Source organism: Anser brachyrhynchus (assembly GCF_964034855.1).
Source record: "Anser brachyrhynchus genome assembly, chromosome: 6".
In the NCBI taxonomy this organism is placed as follows: domain Eukaryota; kingdom Metazoa; phylum Chordata; class Aves; order Anseriformes; family Anatidae; genus Anser; species Anser brachyrhynchus.
In genome coordinates this window covers 11963495-11982281 of record NC_137700.1, presented here as the reverse complement: position 1 = coordinate 11982281, position 18787 = coordinate 11963495, and the positions used below count along the sequence as shown (strand labels likewise).

General features: G+C 37.9%; 1 protein-coding gene across 11 annotated transcripts in view; it reads right to left on the bottom strand.

The window, feature by feature from the left end:
- Nucleotides 1-18787, bottom strand: part of RET (ret proto-oncogene) — a 127679-nt gene that overhangs the window by 20256 nt on the left and 88636 nt on the right. For all 11 annotated transcript variants that reach the window (XM_080597237.1, XM_080597235.1, XM_080597236.1 and 8 more), the window contains 9 exons: nucleotides 18535-18786; nucleotides 16596-16889; nucleotides 15884-16125; nucleotides 13637-13838; nucleotides 12977-13176; nucleotides 6903-7161; nucleotides 5720-5845; nucleotides 5052-5162; nucleotides 1167-1286 (listed from right to left, as the gene is read on the bottom strand). In XM_080597237.1, coding sequence (XP_080453363.1) covers nucleotides 1167-1286; nucleotides 5052-5162; nucleotides 5720-5845; nucleotides 6903-7161; nucleotides 12977-13176; nucleotides 13637-13838; nucleotides 15884-16125; nucleotides 16596-16889; nucleotides 18535-18786 — 1806 coding nt within the window. The remainder of the gene's footprint in view (nucleotides 1-1166; nucleotides 1287-5051; nucleotides 5163-5719; nucleotides 5846-6902; nucleotides 7162-12976; nucleotides 13177-13636; nucleotides 13839-15883; nucleotides 16126-16595; nucleotides 16890-18534; nucleotide 18787) is intronic.

Sequence of the window (18787 nt, the reverse complement as noted above, 5' to 3'; positions counted from 1 at the left end):
ATTATGACGCCAATTGTTGGACATGAGAAAAATACTTCTCTTCATCTTTTTGGATTCTAAAGAAAGAGACTCAGCATATTTCTGATTTGTATTTAACAAAATATTGTTTGTGAAAGTATTTCCTTATGCTGCAACTGCATATGTAATATGCATTTTTTCCTCCACATTTACTACTTCTCCTTTTCCATAAGGACTTTTAGTGTCTTTCTTTGGAAACCAAATTATGTAAGTGCCCCTAAACATCATTCCTCTTGGCTGCGTGTTTCTCTCTGAAGGAACTGAGAGATTCAACATACTGTCCTTGCACTACTTATCATGAGATAATTCCGACCCCAGATACACAGTTAAGTTAATTACATCTGCAAGCTATACCTCAGAAGTAAGTGAAACAGCATAATATTTTTCTGGAATGTAAGTGCAGGGGGAAAATTTATGCTTTCTCTTTTTCTTTTTATGCCTATAAAAAATTTACTCAAGAGTAAATTGGGGTATATTCTAAACAATTTAGTTTGAGAGATGTAAAATATTTGACTTTATGTTTCTTATTAGTAATAGTAAAAACAATTTTAAAATAATAGTATTTAATCCCCATTAATCTGCTTTAAAGAACTGTATAAAGCTTTTTATCTTTAAACAAAGGTCACTGAATAAAGTAATCCACTCCTCTTCCTAACACTATGGGTGTAGGCTATATGACATTTTAAAGCTGAGATTTTCAAAAATGATTAGGAGGCTGGAATTACTTGAAAGTAATACAAGTCAGTATTCTAATTCTCCTAGGTGTCTTTGCAAATATCAGGTAAGCCTCACTGAAATTCAAATACTGCTGAAAAGCAAAGGATGGCCAACCTGTTTTTCATGTAGTAATGGATAAAAATGAATTTTTGCCAAGGACAGAAACAACCCCCCTCTGGAGATTCCCAGTCTCCATAGCCAGAAGTCAAGGTGCCTGCTCTTAATTAATTTTACATTACCCATAATTATAATTAATAATTATCTGAAGATATTTTTATTAAGATATTTTAAAGATACAATAAAGAACCAAATATATTGCTAATTAACGTGTCCACAAGTTCAGATTGTTGCATGTATATAAACATGGAAGATGGAAGATAGAAACAGAGGGAAAGATTAATATGAGAACAGCAGATAATGTTTAGACTTACCTTTGATATCATCTTTCTCACAATAACAGTTCTGTCTTGGGAAGCAGTAACAAATCCCATGTCCTGACTTAATTCCAAGATTTCCAGTGCCTTTCCCATGACCACCAATAATGTTTCCACCTAATTAAATACAGAAACAAGCTAAGATTCGCATGTAGTTAAAGAAAAAAAAATAAGGTTCAAAGTTTTCCATGGGTTTATCCCCATATGCATCTGTAAATTGGCAGCACAGCACAGTGCAATGATAATGACAGGGATTCTTGAAAATTAGGGTAGATTCTAAATGCTGAAATTTCTGAGGTCCTGAAATGAGGGGATCTTGGGTGGCCTGAATATCAACCCTGATTAGCTGTTCTTCCTATTATGGAAAACTCTTGATTAAAATTGATCTTTTATACAAATAAAATAGTTCTCTTTGCATTGCATTGTTAGAATATGTTCCTAATTTCATGTACACTTTAAAACTCTATGTAAAATCCCATTATTTAGTGCCAAACTTCTACCTCAAATGATCATCTCGTGGCTGTCCTTAGTTTTGTCAAAAAACATTATGGTTCTGTATCAGTGAGGTCTTCTCACACTTTAAAATTCTCCCTAAAATATCTTCTCTAGTCTATTTATTTTAGTTTTTCTCTACCACTGTCTTCAGGTTTTTTTTATGCATGAGGTGATGTACAGAGCAGTGTTAGAGCATACAAATCCAGCAGTCTACAAGTTGAGTTCTGTTCCTGGTTCTGATGCCAATTTCCTCTTACCTCGGAAAAGTCAGCATACTGTTCTATGTATTATTTGTTCTATTGCAAATGTAGATAACGATACTGAATCACTTCTGTAAAGTGCCAAGAAATAATCTAGTGAAAGCACTAAAAATAAGTGTCAAGAGTTTAAAAAAAAATTCATTACTAAAGAAGGCATTGTTTAATAATAGGAAACACTTACAGAACTACTTGATTTTGAGCAGGAGATGATCATGCAGAGTAAATGCAAGGTCAGGCCCAAACTGTATTTCCAATTAAATATATATTTTTTCTGGATATAGTATCGAAGTGACCATTACGGGTCACGTTTTTCATGTATAAGCTGCCTTTAATCACAAACAGCATTGCATTAAGAGATATAGACAGCAAACCAGTCAAGTTCAACAAATTTAGCTGCCATTCAGAAGGATTGTCTAAACCATAAAGGGATTCAGAAGGTTAACAAGATATGTTCAATACAGTCTTATTACTTCAAATCATTTTCCTCCCTCCTAATTCAATAGCAGAGTGAATGACTGTTTCTTTTCTTTGGATACGTAGCAAAAATTGAAGAGGAGAATATTTTGGCAAAAGGAAAGCAAACATCCTTCTTTTTAAAAAAAAAAAAAAAAGTGAGACTGGGACTTGGGTATCCAAGCAAAATAGACAGATTTTGACCATCTTTGCAGAGTGACCTACTAAAATGTATGCATCTCAGCATGTTAATTTGGGAAGAGACTCTGCTGAGTCACTGCCCTCTCTGCTGACACTTGTTTTGAGAAGTGTGGGTGTTCCCAAAACTCTGGCTTATCCCCCCAACCAGCCAACTTTCTCTGTTGTGAAGAGGTGATGAAATAAAGTTTCCATTAGCCTTAGAAAATGCATATTCTTTTATATATATATATATATATATATATATATATATATATATAAAAACTGTATCTATCTGTGTTTGAGGACCTGGAAGAAAGGGGGAGCAGAGGATCAGTAGATCCTACCTAAATGGCTACTGAGCAAAAGATTTGAAGACAAAGGTTTTTTACACAGCAGGGAAAGAAGGAACACATTTTTACTGTGGGTGTACACTGGAAACATGGAGCTTCCTATATGTATTCCAGAGGTCCATAAATGTATTTTTCACCAATTACTGCTGGTAGGGAAATTCCAATGCTGTTTTGAATTGTGGGGTATTTTACGTATTTGCATTTTAAATCATCAGCTGTTTCCATTGCCTTGTGGTGGGAAAGAACTTTTCCTGGTTCAAGATAATTTGGAAGAATGAAAAACAGTAATCCTATCCCATACCATGTAGAAACTCCAGAAATTCAAAAAGTAAAAACAATGATTTTCAGACAAAACCAAAGGCAATGAACAATTACTGCCAAAAACATAGCAAGGTAGAAGCCCAAGTATTTTTTTCCATTATCAGAATGTCAAAGTTCAGAGGAACCTACAAAGATAAGTTATTTACAAATATTTAGTTAGATTCACACACCCAGCCCTGAAGCAGCTTGTTATGACAAAAAAAGTGCTTCATTTAGAATGCAGTTAGGTTGCCTCTATTTGATAGGTACAGACGCAGCACCAGCTGTTTCAGCTGACTGCCCTTGAATTTAATATTTATAGTGTTAGTGTGAGAAAGCAATTCTGGGACTCCAGCACACAGCTATCTTAATGACAGATGAATTATAAAAACAAAGTATTTTAGCAACTGTGTGTACTTAAAGAATATCCTTGATCTTAATGCATCTGGGGCTTTTCTATTTATTACTTGCTGTTTATTTCCAAAGAAATGTCCTCTGCCAGGAAAAGCTGAAATAATGGTACTTCTGCACCTCTGAGCTCCTAAAACATGCTCATTTCTCTGTCTGTAAACATACTGGTTTTGGGCACTATCCCAGGCTCTGAATTGCATCAAATTACATATAAAATTATCCAACTCAGGCATTAAAAAGGCATACATAACATCTTGAAAGCTTGTCTTGCTTGCCTGCTGCTATTATCTAATCAGACTATTTCTTTCAGGCTTCTGTCACAAACATTTCCACTTTTGGAATGGCAACTAATTCCAGTTATTACCAAAAAAAAAAAAAATCAGATGATCAGAGTAGTTACTTGCATTCACTTCAATCATTTCTGCCACTTTACAGATTGTTTTTTATGCACTCTAATGAAATAATGTGATAAAAGTCATTTAGAATACATAATCACATTCTTTCATGTGAGAAATACAAAGGTGCATATTTATTAATTCGTTTTTATAGAACAACTTCGGTCCTAGCCCATGATATACTAGTAGCTCCTCAAAAACTTTTTAAAATTTAAACGTGGAGTATAGAATGCCAGAACCAGGAGAATTAATCAAAAAAAACAGTAAGATGCTTACATATTTATTCATTCATTAGATACTGAATGCTGTATAAATGGATCAAAAAATGATCATCTCATAGAAGACTGAACTTGCTCAAGTATAGTACATTGTTTTGCTAACCTTGGTATCTTCAGGGTGATTTGTGACCTTGCAGGTATGTGTGTGTGAAATGCAAATAAATGTGTTGAAGAAAAACCTGTAAATGTATTTCAGTTCTTCTTTTGTAAATGCTGTTCATGTGAGTCTCTGCCTGTACCTTCAAATAGATAGGGTGTTGGATCACTTTGATGGTTACTTGTCAAATAAGGCCAGATGCATTTCTGAAAATGATTCTTCTTAAGCACACGTATTTTGAATTGAAATTTACTTCTTTTTACTTATTTAGTAAATAGTGAAATAGTTCAAAGAGACGTGGTTTCTATTTCAATGTGCTACAGTTTGGAAATACGGCATTAACCTGCCTAAAATCAGTATTTGTTTCAGCAAATATCTCCAATGAAGAACACTACCTGCAAATTAACAGAGGGAGCAGAATGAGAATTACTGAGAAAACCTTATCTTGCCATCACTGAGAGCCAACAGGTGTTAAGCTGACTGCTTTCAAAAATAACAAGTCTTCATAACCATAACGTTCTTTCATGATTCATCTGCAGGTATGACAATGCATATATGGTAAATATGTGGAACTTGTAAAAATATCTGGGCTTAAGAAAGTAGAACTTGATGAACAGCGATCAGCTGCAACACAGAAAAAATAATCCTAAAACATTTCCATACTTGTGCAGTCCTGGGGGCACACAGCTGGATCTTTGCTCTCAACTACATCACAGGTGCCATCTGGACAAGTCTTGATACTTGGGGTGCATGTGGAATAGTTTGTGGTGATTCCTATTAACAGGAAAACAGAGTTATACAAATACCACGAGGCTTTGAAGGAAAACTTACTGCATCTGCTCAGTGCATAATGACACACCAAAATACAGGTCAACCTTATTTTAAAAATAAACATCTGTGAATAACTATAAATACTTTCCCATCTTCTAATGTAATAGGACAGACAACAACTAACAGCAACTGGAAGGAATATAATTTTCATTGTGTTTTCTGATTTGTGTCTTTGATAGCACTTTGGGTAGGTCACAGTTACAGTGAGAATTACTTGAAAAAGAGGTAGGAGACCATTTTGAGACTGACGAGTAGCTTTTACAGCTAAGGACATTCCTACACAATTTTACACGTATTTGACTACAAAGGTTGTCAAAGAGAATTTGAAATGCTCAATACAGTTTGACAGGATAAAGCATCAACACAGAAGCATTGTTATGGAATAACCAAAAGTACTGCCACCTATCAGATCTGTGTCCAGCTAAAATAAATCAGTTTATAGAATTCCACAGATCAGTTACAACTAAACACAAACTTAATTTCAGACAACAGAAACGTACCTTTCCCACTCCCCTGTCTCCACTGGCATCTTCCTGTTAGGACTCCCAGGCCACCACACTCTTCACATTCAGCATAGCGCTTACTCACAGCACAAGAGTCCGGGCAGTCCTCTTCTTTTTTTAAAACTGTTGGGGAGAATGTTTGCTGTCAGTTCAGTAAAAGGGAGATGAATACACAACAAGTTAGCTCAAACCAGAAGGAAAATTCCTTTCTCTGGGGTAGGAAGAAAGGAGAGATGAGGGAAGAGAGAAGACCGAGTGAAGACTGACTGACCCGACTATCAATTTGTTTAAGTAACATTTTAAAAGTCCAGGCATTTCTCTTCTGTGAAATTAAATAGTAAGAACATGATGGCATAGTCATTTTTTCTTGATGTCACACTGTCAATGCCTAGAACTGTAGAAATATGCTAACGTATTTCTGGTAACACAGCAATAGGGACCATAGGTCACAGTTTCATACAAAACTTTTAATTAAGCAAAAATATTTTGTACTTGGGCTAATGCAGTAGTAGCCCAAGAGTGCAAGTTAGGAATGTGTGATTTCAGACAGCACGACGCTCTCACAAAAAGTAAAGTTGAGGCTTTTGTTTATTCTTCATCAACCCATTCCCTCCTGACATAGGAGCTATGATACAAAACAAGGAAAGTGAGGAAATTATGAGGTAAAATTTTCAGGTTCTGCACAAAGTGAGATAATGGTTTGGAGAGAAATGGTTACATCCCCTGTGTAACCCTCCTCTGCTGTGGCTGTTAAAGAATATTTCTAACACTCTGCCCTTATGGCGTTTTCAGTAAAATGAGACGAATACAATTGTGTCATTAATATTGAGCAAAATGTAAGACCAAAATAAATAAATAAAAATGGGAGAGGAAAGTTGCGAGAAAGATTATTAAATATACTCAGGCCAAAGAATTATGGTTTCATACGTGTGTGTGTGTATAAGCGTTAGAAATTACACATGGTACACCACTTTATCTGCATGACGTCCTCAAATAAACATCTGTTGCAGTTGGGTCTGAATCAAAACTAATAAAAACACAAACTGCAATCTGTATCTTGTAGCTCAACCTCATGCTCATTGTTAATGCCATCAGTTTATGGATCACCGAACTAACTCATGACCTAATACCAGTAACACATGTAAAAAAGGAGATTGTTCTAATTGACTCAGGTACTTACGAGTTCCTTCTAATACAATAGTGAGAAGTGTTTTGGTATGTTTCCTGCTCTGCTTGTCTGTAGCTTGAATAGTGTATTGTATTTCTTTGCATTCAGGTCTGCGTAGTACAGAGGAATCATTCACATAAAGGCTTCCATATTTGTCTTCTCGCCCTTGAAGTATGCTGACAGCGTAGCAGCTTACGTTGGGGGACAGTAACTTGTAGGTGATGTTCACACCACGGAATTTCATGCAGTTTTCAATACAGATTTTTCCTATCTAGGCTCAAACACCAACAAAGAAGTCACAGACAACAGAAACAAAACTGTACATCAAAAATATTCTGTTCTTCCCCAAAATATCTTAAAGAAAATGGAGAATAGTTTACCTTCCACAGCTTAGCATTTATACATGATTTGATATTTTAACACCAAAACAGAACTTGAACCACAGAATCATCTAGGTTGGTAAAGACCTTCAGAATCAAACACAACCATCCACCAGACCTGCCAGGTCCAATCACTAAACCACTTCCCTTTGTGCCCTGTTTATACGTCTTTTAAATACCTCCAGGGGTGGGGACTCCACCACTTCCCTGGACTGCCTGTTCCAATCCCTGACCGCCCTCTCTATGAAGAAATTCTTTATAATATCCAATCTAAACCCCCCTCACAACTTGAGACTGTTCCCTCACATCCTACCACTTGTCACCTGAGCAAAGAGACTGACATTCACCTTGCCACAGCCTCCTTTCAGGTAGTTGTAGAGTGCAGTGAGGTCTACCCTCAGACTCCTCCAGACTAAACCCTCATTCCCTCAGTCCCTCCTCAGAGCTCATTTTCTAGTCCCTTCACCAGCTTTGTTGCTCTTCTCTGCACATACTCAAGCAACTCAAAAATCCTTGCAGGAGGGGACCCAAAACTGAGTATTTGAGATGTGGTCTCACCAGTGCTGTGTACAAAGGGACAGTCACTTCCCTGATCTGGCTGGCCACACTGCTCCTGATGTAGACCAGGATGTCACCGGCCTTCTTGGCCACATAGGCCCACTGCCAGCTCAAGTTCAGCTGGCTGGTGACCAGCGCCCCTGGGTACTTTTTGTGATGGGCAGCTTCCCAGCCTCTCTTCCCTGAGCCTGTCCTGCTGTGTGGGGTTGCTGCGAGCCAAGCACAGCACCCAGCACTAACCCTTGTCGTACATCATGCGATTGGACTGGGCCTGTCCATCTGGCCTATCCAGATCCCATGCAGAGCCTTCCTGCCCTTAAGCAGAGCAACACTCCTACCTAACTCGGTATCGTCTGCGAACTTGCTGAGGGTGCACTGGATCCCCTCGTCCAGATCACGGATAGAAATGTTAAACAAAACTGGCCCTAGGACTGAGCCCTGGGGAATGACACTGGTGCCCAGCCACTCTCCAGACTGAACCCCATCCCCTATGACCCTGAGCATGGCCATTCAGCCAGTTCTTCACCCAGCCAACTGTACCCCTGTCCATGCCTTGAGCAGCCAGCTTCTCCAGGAGACTACTGTGGAAAACAGCATCAAATATTTTACTAAAATCCAGGTAGACAACATTCACAGCCTCAACTACTAAGCAGGTCCTTCAAGTGTGATTTATCCTCAGTAAAAACAAGAGGAGAAGGATTACCATTGTCTTCTGGTTAACAGTGGAAACACTAAAAACCTTGGCCCGGGGACTCAGCAATATTTGGTGCCTACTGCTGGTGGTAGGTCATGTTCAGTGAGAACATAACCCTATGATTTGGGAAAGTCTAGGTTCAGTCTCCGCTCTGTCCCAGGCCGATCTGTGAGAAAAACTTCGTATTTGCTTAAGAAAGCAAATGGTTCAGCGTGAACAAAGCTGAGATTCTTTTCAAATCAGACGGAAATAGAAATTGCTAATGCATAACTTTTGTAATACTACAGTCAAAACTTTCTGGCCAGCAGGGCTTTCAGAAAGCCTTAAAAGGAGAAAGGAACTCGTTGTTTCCCATTTGCAATTTTTTAAACATTTTCATCTAAAAATGAAAATATGTGGATTTGCCATATATGAACTCCTGCCTGCCAGAATATCTATGCTAGAGCACTCGTCAATCTGAAACAATCTATCTAAGCAGCACAGGAATGTAAAGCCCTGTCTCCTGTCCAGCTCCTATAGGAACTGATCCAAAACTCTCTTTGTTTTTTCCATTTACTAGAGTGGGATTCGGATCAGATCCAGACAAACTGGCTTTCCTTGCAGAGAAAACCACAATGTGAAGGGTGGGGTATTATTTAAGGAGACTTGGTGATGGATTCTTTTCAAAGGCTTCAATTAAGATGTGTTTTCAAGTAGCACTACTGCTGGTTAAAAAAAAAAAAAAAAGTTGATGGACACATCTTGTTTTTGGCATTTTTATTCAAGAATGTAAAAAGAAAAAAAGTTTGTTTGTTTGTTTTTAACAGTAAGCCCTCTTCCTATGAACCTGGACTATTTAGTCAGACAGGAAGCTCTTGCAGTCCTAGAAGCATACTCTGTCATGGAATAATCCTACTTCATCCAACATTTCCCTTCGCGTGCTAACTGGTCACTTGGCACCATTTGTTTTGTCGTGTTTTTTGGCATTTTTATTTTTCTTTGGTGTCAGGGTAGCATACAAAGACTACTAAAGCAAGCAGAAACTAGGCCATTACTGGTAGTCAGCTTCCATGCTGTCTTCTCCTGACAGCATGCTGGCACTGGCAAGAAGAAAAGGAAGTGAAGACAAGACTGCAACTGTTCATAAATTCTGTCTAAACAGGCTCCATCCAGTACCATGTCATTTTAGGTTTGGTGTTGTATTGCAATTGGCAGTATTTTGCAACTGTTCCCAGTGATGCTTCTTTGATGCAGTAGAACATGGCTACATCCCATGACATTAACCTTTATATAGACCAGATAAAAATTGACCTATCTTGCTGTCTACTCTGCCATAACTGTTTTGTCCAGGCACCCTTTTACCAACAAAAGTTTCCTGCAAATGGTATGGACGCAACATAAATTTAGAGCTCCTAAAGAACAGATTTTCTCTATAGTACAGCAGGGGCCAGTTTTGCTTTCTTTTTATCACTTAAGGAGAAGCTAAAAACGCCCCCCTCAAACATTTTCTGCAGGAAAGACGGTCTTTCCCATTTTTGTCTGGTTCCACTAGAGAAAGACCAAGCTTGTAATTTTGCTCTGCCTCACAGGTTCTGGAGACAGCACAGATCTCAAATGCAGCAGGGCACAGCCCCAGGGGAACGAAGTAGAAGCAGGAAAGCTCCTCTTTGTCATGAGGAAGGTGGAAAAAATCCTGATAATCAGGGCTGACATCAAGATACAGGGAAGGAATCTACAAAGACGCAGTTTTTAAGACACACAGCACTTAACGCAAAAATATCTTTACCAGGAATAGGAACGGAAAAAATCCATCTTTTGAGCTCCAGAGTTTAATAAAGTCTGGATAATGATAATGTTCCTCTTCACTGAATTCCAGGGACATTTAGACATATAAGCTCTTTAAAAATCTCAGCCTATATTATTCATCATTTATCTCAGTAAATGTCAATAGGGCTTTAAGTCCTTTGATAAGTTAAATGCCACTGGGCAAGCCTGTACCATCAGGCCATGCTTCTGTTATTCAATTCATTTAGCTGTTCAAATAGACAAATGGCATCAGCCCAGCAGTTAATCATTTCTTCACACTCTTGTGTTTTCCTTAGGGCAAGAGACAGTTCAGCCTTCATATTGATTTGGCTCAGTACTTCTTCTCACTGCTCTGGCACATCACAGCTAATTATGCAGCCAACTTTAATAATGTGAAGTGCTGGGGACTAAACTGCTTACATCGACTTGTACTCCAAACCTGACCACACTGTAAATTCAAATGCAGTCTCAGAACTAAGTGGATGACACTTTAACTGATCAAGAAAACCATCTTCAGAGCCAGAATAAGTTTTCCATTTTGCTGCTTGAGAATCAGAACAAGATCTCTTTGTGAATTTGCATGTAGGCAACACAAAGATATTCCACAGACTTGGAAGTTCTTCATGGAAGAAACAGTTTTTCCCAGCTACTACTGCCACCCAGTGAAACTGCACGGTTACTGTAAAGTGCCATTGTTTCCAGAAACCCTAAAAATCCATGTCAAATGTTCAACTGTCCTGACAAAACACACGTTTTTGTTCTGCTGTTCTGAAACTAAAAAAAATATTTATTTTCAGTCTTCAAAAAAACACATTCAAACAATTTAGGGCATGCACAGATAAAAATGGTTTAACCAAATTTAATTTGGACAACAGAGAATTAATTCATTAATTCATAATGTTATTGTATGTCTGCTTGTATATATACATGCACACACACAAAAAAGAATTATTTCATACATATTCATGCATACCTAATAGTCAACTTTCCCCCCTTTTTGCAATTACAGTCATGTTGTGACATACATGCAGTTAGGAGTCATTTTTAAATGATAAGAACTAGACTGTAAGTATCTTATGCACCTCACGTTACTTCTTTTAGGAGGAAAACCACTGGTTTCACCTTGTCTCCACGCAACAGTTTTCTACATTAGTGAGAATAAATCTTTCACAATCTAGTGCTACAAACAAACAAACAAGCAACAAAACCCTCCTAACATCACAATTATTGTGATCTGTGCAAAAAGCACAGTATGTGTTCTGAAGTTTTTAACAGGCTGCAAATTTAAAAGTTGCAGCAACAAGGAATCACGAAGTGTCATACAGCAGTTGTTTTCATAAGGAGCCCGCTATGTGATCACTCGGAGGCTTTCTCATATTTAGACTATTCATTGCAGACTGTGGGTAAAATCTCTCTTGAATAAGCAGCATTTTTATTCATCATGTAAGGCCTTTTCTGTACTCTCAAAAGCTACCAGACCATAGTGCATTTCATCAGATTAAATATAAAAACATGATTTATACACAGCTTTCCTTTTTCCTTCTTTTTACAACTAGCCAGAGGCTTCAGGATGACTAAAACTGAGTTCTTCCTTAGGAGACTTCTAATGAATTGGTTTTCTCTGCAATTAGGATTATCATATTTTAGTCTCAATCCTTCTCTCTGTTGCAAATACAGCAGTGGTATTACAGCTTTATTTAGTAGTAAGATATACTTCTCAGCAGCTCCCTCAAAACAGCTCATCATTGATGTTTTTAATATTCACTTTCATAAAATTAATTATATTGAACTAGTTCCTTATTAATGCACATGTTCCACAGGAATTACATTGCAATTTTCACCTGATTAATGTCAACCTGTTAGAAGGTGTTTCTGGAAGGCATTATTAATGGCAGTGGTAGTGATTAAACTAAAATGAGGGTTAAATTAGGAAGCACATTAATTACTAACTAGCCATTATCTAGAGAAAAGCCATTAAAAATGCTAGAATATGTAGAGCTGGGACTCAATAGCTAGGACAAAGCTCTTTTTTTGCTGTTGACATTTTCCCACTTATTTATGCCTAAGACGCTAATGGCTGCCAGTACCTCTGATGATAGTACATGTCTCTATTTCTGTCAATTAATATTTTCACGTATGCCCTCTATTCTGCTATTATATGGTGAGAGCTGGTGTCCAGTCTACTCGATATCCACTGTGTCCACGTCCAGCAAGTCATCTTGTCATCACATAAAACAGCTACAAACAATGCTTTAACCATATGCCTATCGGAGAACACATTTGTATGTCAATTCTTGAAGAGTTCCTGAAAGCTATGCGCATGACAAAAAAAAGTAGAGAAGAGCTCAGCTGTTCCACAGAAGCAAGCAGAAATAACCATGTAATTGCAGAAAATAAACATTTAGGAATGAAATACTAGCAACAACTATGCCAGTATGTAGCTAAATCAGTAGGGAGAAGCCAGAAACAGTTTTAGAATTCTCACATTTCATAATCTAATATGTAATTTCATAGTGTACCATGAAACACAGATAGCTAAACTTTACCTGCATACAAATGCGAGCTAGAATCAAGAAATAGAGCCTAGATTTCCTGCATCTCACCTTCTAGTTATCTACCTACTAGCTCTGACTCTAACAGAGTGAAAGTATAATTAAATCAGTTCTTACTTGTGCAAAGCGTTCAGCATTTCTGTTCACTGTGAACTGGTAAGTTGTGTTTGGAAACTGAATGCTGACAGGGAGGATGGAGACATTGAAATGAAGCATCACCGATCTTTCCGGGCCATGAAATTCTGTGTCGTTCACCAAAACATCCAGCTGGAAGGAACGATGCTCTGTGACTGAAATACTTTTATTCAGCACCAGTTCTACAAAAGATAAGATTAGTCTATTATAAACCAACATTATCTAAGAATGTATTTTTTGATACTGTACTCCCCCCCAAGTTATAAATATCAAAGTTACTCCTAATAGGAAATGAAAGGAAATTAAAAAAAAAAAAATGCAGTCCCATGGATTTATGCTCTGTGCTATACAAGATGTTTGAAGAGGTACTGAAAAGGTGATCTTCCATGCTAATGACCATGTTGAGAACCCAACCGTGGCTTAATCAAAACCTCTCACCTATCTGTACAATGAACATCACCCCATATAATCCCTATCCCAGAAATACACCCTTTTTTCAGTACATGCTTAAAGCTCAGTGTTTTGCTTAATTTGAAATTTATCAGCTTTCTTTGGGTAAAATTTACAAAATGCTTGAAAAAGTTAAATAGCAACTGTCAATCATTATCAAACAACTTCTTTATTTGAAGAAAGAGACCTTACTGTACTCGTGTTGAGTTCCCCTCACTTGGCTGCCATTTGGGCTGAAGTGGATTTCATCAAAAATGTGCTCTACCCGAAATGTTTCATTTATCCACGGATCATCAGTAATGATGGTTCCTGTGTATTTCTTTCTGCTGCTTTCAAGAGGATAAATAGGTGTGGTGTCTGCATCACATACAGTTAGTGTTGCAAGGACAGTTCCCTGGAAGGAAATCATAAATGACATTGCTGACTGACCTTGAAGCTTTCTTCCCTTGACATGTGTTTGGGAGATTAAAATATTGGTCATATCAAAATTTTCAACTTTCATTTAGGCCCACTTTTATTCAAATTAATTTTAAATTCAGTATACCAATACTTCACACTTGTTTGGTTTTGTTTGTTTTTGTTTTTCTCCAGAAAATACGTAGGAGCATTTTATTAAAGCAGGTTAGTGTTCACAGTCACGTTCAGGGCCTAGGAAGGGAGAGTTTATCTGGCCTTAATGTTATTGTCACAACAATCTCCACTTAATTAAGTTTTAAGTTTGACACTTGGATAAATTAGTGAGGAGCCACATGAAAACCTCAAACTGGACTGTCCCCAGTTGTGCAGCTAGAGTACTCAATCACTTTTATATATATATATATATTTACATATACAATATACTAAAATATTTATAGATTCATAACATATTACATATTTAACATATATTAATTTTTATATTTTATATGTGTGTATGTGTGTATATATATATACATACACACACAGTACATCATTATATTGTAATCTAATCCAGATACAATCCCAAACTTTTAAGGCAGGAAATGAGTGCACATGCACAGCTCTTTAATTGTATTTTTGAATGTACTGTATTACAAACATATTTAATCAGTGTTATTCTACAAAACTACTAAATAAGCAGGTAACTAACACATGTACTTAAATGACAAGGAAATTCATTCACTCCGGTCAAGCTTCACTTGAAATGACAGAAGTGGCCCGAATTGTCTGTCTTCTGCTTCGCTTACTAGATTGCCATTTTCTAACCGGACACTGAATGCACGCAGCCTTTAAAATTCTTTATTAGTAATGCTGTTATTTCAAGCTCATTTAGTTGCTAGAAAAGATTGACAGTTTCCAAATATAATGGTTGTCTTTCTACCACAAACTCACAGTGAAACTCACCACATTCTGAACACTTTGCAGGCACATAATTTCAAAGATAATATTTCAATTTATAACACAGTGTTATGAGACCTTCGCCTTTTTCATCCAGAGCTAAGTGAAACAAATACAGAATTCTTCCAAAAACGTGAAAAGGAATTGCGTTATATCCAGGCAAACATGATGTGTTGTCAATGCTTGTTGTAGTCTGAAGGTGGCAGCAAACTCCCCAAATCACTCTTTTCCCTTCCAGACACAAACATGAGCAAAACATACTTTGAAGGGAAATTTGACTGCAAAAAAAAATAAGGTTGCTGTTCTGAAACAAAAGTCCTGTCATGACAGATGCATCATTTAGGCCCATAAAGAAGTGCCTTATCTATATCATTGATGTATTAAGCTTTCCGACTGGAAGAGCCAAAAGCGCGCTTGTACTCTTCTCTACTGAAGCAATGTGTGTACATGTACAGGGGCACACAGAAAGACATCCAGGGATTCAGTCCATTTGAAAGATCACCTTGGCACAGTAAAAGAGAATTAGGAGGAGACCATTAAAGTAAGATCCTGGCGCTCTCCTTTAACAGCCTAAAACTGGAAATGTTATCATGTTTGCAAGTGCAAAGTTTGTCTGCAGGGACAGAATCAACACTGCAGAGGATGAGCACTTCTCCTCACTTTTTGACACTGGTACGGCATCCTAATAACTGTTCTGAATGTGTTTCTTATATCTTGTAAGGATTCTCACATGCACCTGTTCTAACAACACTCAATTTCAGCCGCTTGGTGGAAACAACCCTGTAACAAATACAGTGTAGAGCTCTATATGGAAAGATACAATAACCCTAACCACAGTCTTGGCAATGGCCCATCCTGACCTCACAAATTGCTCATGTTTGTTTACGTTATTCTTTCCTGACCCAAATTGTTGTTATTTTGGGGTCTGAATAAGATATAACAAGAGAGGCGTGGAAGAATTCTTCAGAATCACCATTTTACAATCACAGCTCTGAAGAGCATGGTGTGACCATGTGCTGGATGCCAATAACCGCGCCTACAACCACTGTGCTCCTTCTTCAGAGACCAGATCAAGGAGAATATTACCTCTTTTCTGTTGAACTCCACGACAGCATCTGCAGTATCAGTGCCATTAGGAAGGAAAGGAGGAGAGTCATCTTCATCTAACACATTTACCAGGAAAGGCACCTCAACCTGCATTTCCCTGAAGCCCTCTCTCACGGTACATTTGGCAATCAATTCATATCTCTCTCTCTCTTCTCGGTCTAGGCGCTGTGTCACGCTCACGCCGGTGGTGTTCTCATTGTATCGAAAGGGCATACCTTCGGCTGAAAAACATAGCCACAGTATAAACGGGGACAATCACTTCCCATTATAGGACTCTGTTTTCTTCTGTAATATTCTTCTACATTCCAGTAATCTATTTGGACATTTTGACTGCATGATAAAAGGCAGAGTCAGAAGTGAAACAAAAGAAAGTTGTGGGGCTATATTAGGGTAGACAGAAAACATGGAAGATCTTATACTCTAGAAGAAGCACAATTTAAAGCTCAGCATATTCCAAATCTGCTCTTGCCAGGTGAAAACTACTAAAACCCATCCTTTCCTTAGGGAAGGAGACAGTCCTCCTTCCCATCCTTTCTGTATAATTCAAAGGCAAAATGCTCAGGCTCAGATCACATTTGCAAGGGAATTTCCTTTAGAGAATCAACCTAGCAGATCTACTACAAGAGAGATCTTAATAGTGCAGCTGTTTGCCTTTATTGCTGGGACCCGAAAGATTCAGTTCCAGTTTTACCTGCCAGCAGTTTGTAGGAAATGCTGAGATTCTGACACAGATGATGAACTGAGGGTAACTGGAGCTGATGAAATGTGCCAGGTGGTTTATTCTCCTTGATGTGAAAGGAGAGATCCATTTCCGTGAAGCAAAGCTGCCTTGCTGTCAGTGAACTGCAAGCTGGTGCAGTAGCATTGATCAAGGAGAGGACAACTGTCGTACGAGGAGCAGAGTCACATTCCTTCTCTTGGAAAGGGTGGGATGAAAGGAAGACATACAGCATCACTTTTGATAATGTCATCCAGTTTCCTACAGCTTCAGAAAAAACACACCAGAAGAAATATTTTATGGACGACAAGCTATTTCTTTTACAATTTCTAATGTTCTAGCCCATTATTCCACAAACAACCACATAGTTCTATTATGTAACAGAAAAATTCTTGGATATATAATCTACTGGTTCAACGACCTTAAATTTTAATCCTAATAACTCTAGAAAGCCAAAAACCTATAGGTGTTACTACCCGTTTTATTATATAGAACATCACTGAATGGTGTCAATGGTTCTGCCTGTAAGGCACTGACATACAGTAAGCCACTACTAGTAATCAGCTTTATGATAGGACTGTTTTCAAAGGGACTAGAGTAGAGTGGGGTTGCAGTAGGGAAAAATAGTGTGCAAAATGGTAACAAATATTGAGGACAGACGCATAACTACTGTCATTTAAATAACAGTGCTTTGTGAATTTATACCAGTTGAGGATATGGATCAATTTGCTTATGTTTAGCGGACAATCTGCTTCATTGTTCTGAAATAGAAAGAGCTGGTCAAAATATAACTGACATTAAAATCAACCCATGACATCTACAAACACACCCTTAAGCTTTAATTATTTTGATTACCAGTGTTTTATTACAGACAGAATGATAGTATCTGTGACACAGCTAATTCACTTGAAAAGAGTCTATAGGTCACTATGATGTGAACAAAACAAGAAACCCCAAGACACTCAAGTTCTGGATAGCTATTCTTCCCTTGCTCAGTTACAAACTGCTATCTGGTATACATGAACACCAAGTACCAAAAATGCAGTGAAAATGGGTAAGATAACAAGCAATAAGCATGAAAAAAATAAAACAGTAAGTGTCTGAAGTTGAACATTTAAACATCAAGGCACCCAAATCAAAGGGTAGTGTTGATATATGGCCCTTAAACTCGACAGTTACTACAGACTTTCCAACAGCAGAATTTCTGCAAGTGATCACAGCAGTTGGCCATTAGCTCCTTACCCATTTCCTCCTCCACCATCTAATGATATCTAATTTCCTCATAGATCAAAATCACCAAAACCAATTTACTGCTAGAACATGAAAGAAAGGGAAAAACCTAGGGTAACTCATTTCTATAGTTCAACAATAAGCTTCTTTAACTAAACCAGATCTCAAGAGAAAGAGAGCTACACATAACTACTTCTTCCAAGAACTATTTGGTGTTACGTGCAAATTAACTCTGTGAATCCAAGTTACAAGACTTTGAGGGCTGTTTATATGAGAGTTAGAAGTAAACTAACTGCATTGGTCTGGACACTAAGCACTCAACACTGACAAAGTGGAATTGGCTCAATTTGCACCAGTAGTTGAACAAATTGCAAATCTCAGTGTAAAGCTGGGACTTATTGCAGCTGTGAAATGCAGGAAAGTGATTTGATGCAGTCCAACATTCCTGCTGTATTGGAGCCTGCAGAGAAAGCAGCTGGATCTGTCCCAGGTTAGCATTTGATTTAGTATGCATCTTGTTGCATTTGCTGTGGGTTTTGTTGGTTCTGGATCCCCATTTTTAAAAGGTATGTGTTTTTTTCTCAAATTCAGCGGTCATAGGCTGATTGATAAATCTCATGATCCAAACAAACTTTCCTTTAACAACAGATACTTCAACAAGGGAAGCTAGTCGTGTACTTACACAACATGTTAAAGTCTTCTCTATCTATGCTCCTGCTGAGGTAGAGAAGTCCTGTTTTTTCTCTAATTTGAAACCAATGATTTTCATGGGATCTTGCTCGAGAAATGACAAGATTCTGGCACAGATGAAAGTGAGCTGCTTCTCCGTGTGAATCCCTCAAGGCATGGATGCGCAGGAGTGGTGTACCTGCTGGCTGATCAATGTAGACGTTCTCTGAGTACTCTTTCCTGGGGAAGTACAAACCAAAGGAAGC